Below are 1,127 nucleotides of genomic sequence, written 5' to 3'. Positions count from 1 at the left end.
AATAAATGCAATGAAATTTCAATGAGAGCGTAGAAGACACTGCTCTTGCTGCTGCTGCTGCTGCTGCAGTTGCTGCTGCTGCTGCTGCTGCTGCTGCTGCATGCGTTGAGTCCGCCCCACACTCTTCTCTGGTTGAGGGTTTTTGTTGGCGTTATCTCGGCCTTCGCAGTTTTAAAATTACTGAAACTTCATAGTAGAGGGTTTAGAGTTGAGGGTTTAGGGTTTAGGGTTTAGGGTTTACCGATCGGGCTGCTGCAGCTGCCGCTGCGAGGACTGCAGCGCCTCGAGGGAAGGACCCGCATAAGCAGCAGCAGCAGTAGCAGCAGCAGCAGCCACAGATAGTAGCAGCAGAAACAGCAGCAGCAGCAGCAGCAACAGCAGCAACGGCAGCAACAGCAGCAGCAGAACAACCGCCGATGTGCGGAGAAGCGGCAACAGAAGGAGCAGCAGCAGCAACAGCAGCACCAACAGCAGCATGAACAGCAGCATGAACAGCAGCAGAAGCAGCAGCAGCAGCAGCACCACCACCACCACCAGCATTGATAGCAGTAGCAGTAGTAGGAGTAGCAGCAGGAGCAGCAGCAGAAATAGCAGCAGCAGCAGCAGCAGCAGCAGCAGGCGACGATGCCTCGGTCTGCAGGCGGGCGGTACCAGCCGCTGGTGATAAGCTCAGCAGGAGCAGCAGCAGCAGCAGCAGCAGCAGATCCCCTGTGCTGCGGGGGGCCGCTAGTAGGGTCCCGCCGGCTGCAGCATTCGTTTAGTTTGGAGTGTATAGGCAGCTTGAATGGGCCCGTGCAGTGTTGCTGCTTCCTCCCACAGAAGCAACGCAGCAGCAGCAACAACAGCAGCAGCAGCAGCAGCAACGATGCAGAGGAAGAAGCAGAGTTGGATGGAGAAGAGGAGGGAGAGGGGAAGAGCTTTGAGGCTGCGCTGGAGCGCGGCACCAAACGTAAACAGCAGCAGCTGCAGCAGCAGCTGCAGCAGCAGCAGCAGCAGCAGCAGCTCAGCAGCAGCTGTCTGCTAGCAGAGGGAACGCGCGTATTCAAAGCCGACTGCAGCGACAGCTCACAAACCCTCAAATTCCACTCAAGCAAATCGCCCGTCACGGCTCTGGCTGCAAGAGAGGG

At 57.5% G+C, this 1,127-nt stretch overlaps 1 protein-coding gene across 1 annotated transcript in view; it reads left to right on the top strand.

Annotated features, from left to right (window-relative positions):
* Positions 1 to 624: 624 nt before the first annotated feature.
* EMH_0062490 (uncharacterized protein) overlaps positions 625 to 1,127 on the top strand; it is a gene marked incomplete at both ends in the record, with an annotated part of 2,623 nt that continues 2,120 nt past the window's right edge. Inside the window, 2 exons of the mRNA XM_013498038.1 lie at positions 625 to 729; positions 820 to 949. Coding sequence (XP_013353492.1) covers positions 625 to 729; positions 820 to 949 — 235 coding nt within the window. The remainder of the gene's footprint in view (positions 730 to 819; positions 950 to 1,127) is intronic.

The sequence above is a fragment of the Eimeria mitis genome, genomic scaffold (genome assembly GCF_000499745.2).
Source record: "Eimeria mitis Houghton genomic scaffold, Emh_scaff3126, whole genome shotgun sequence".
Lineage (NCBI taxonomy): Eukaryota > Apicomplexa > Conoidasida > Eucoccidiorida > Eimeriidae > Eimeria > Eimeria mitis.
This window is presented reverse-complemented; position numbering and strand designations above follow the sequence as displayed.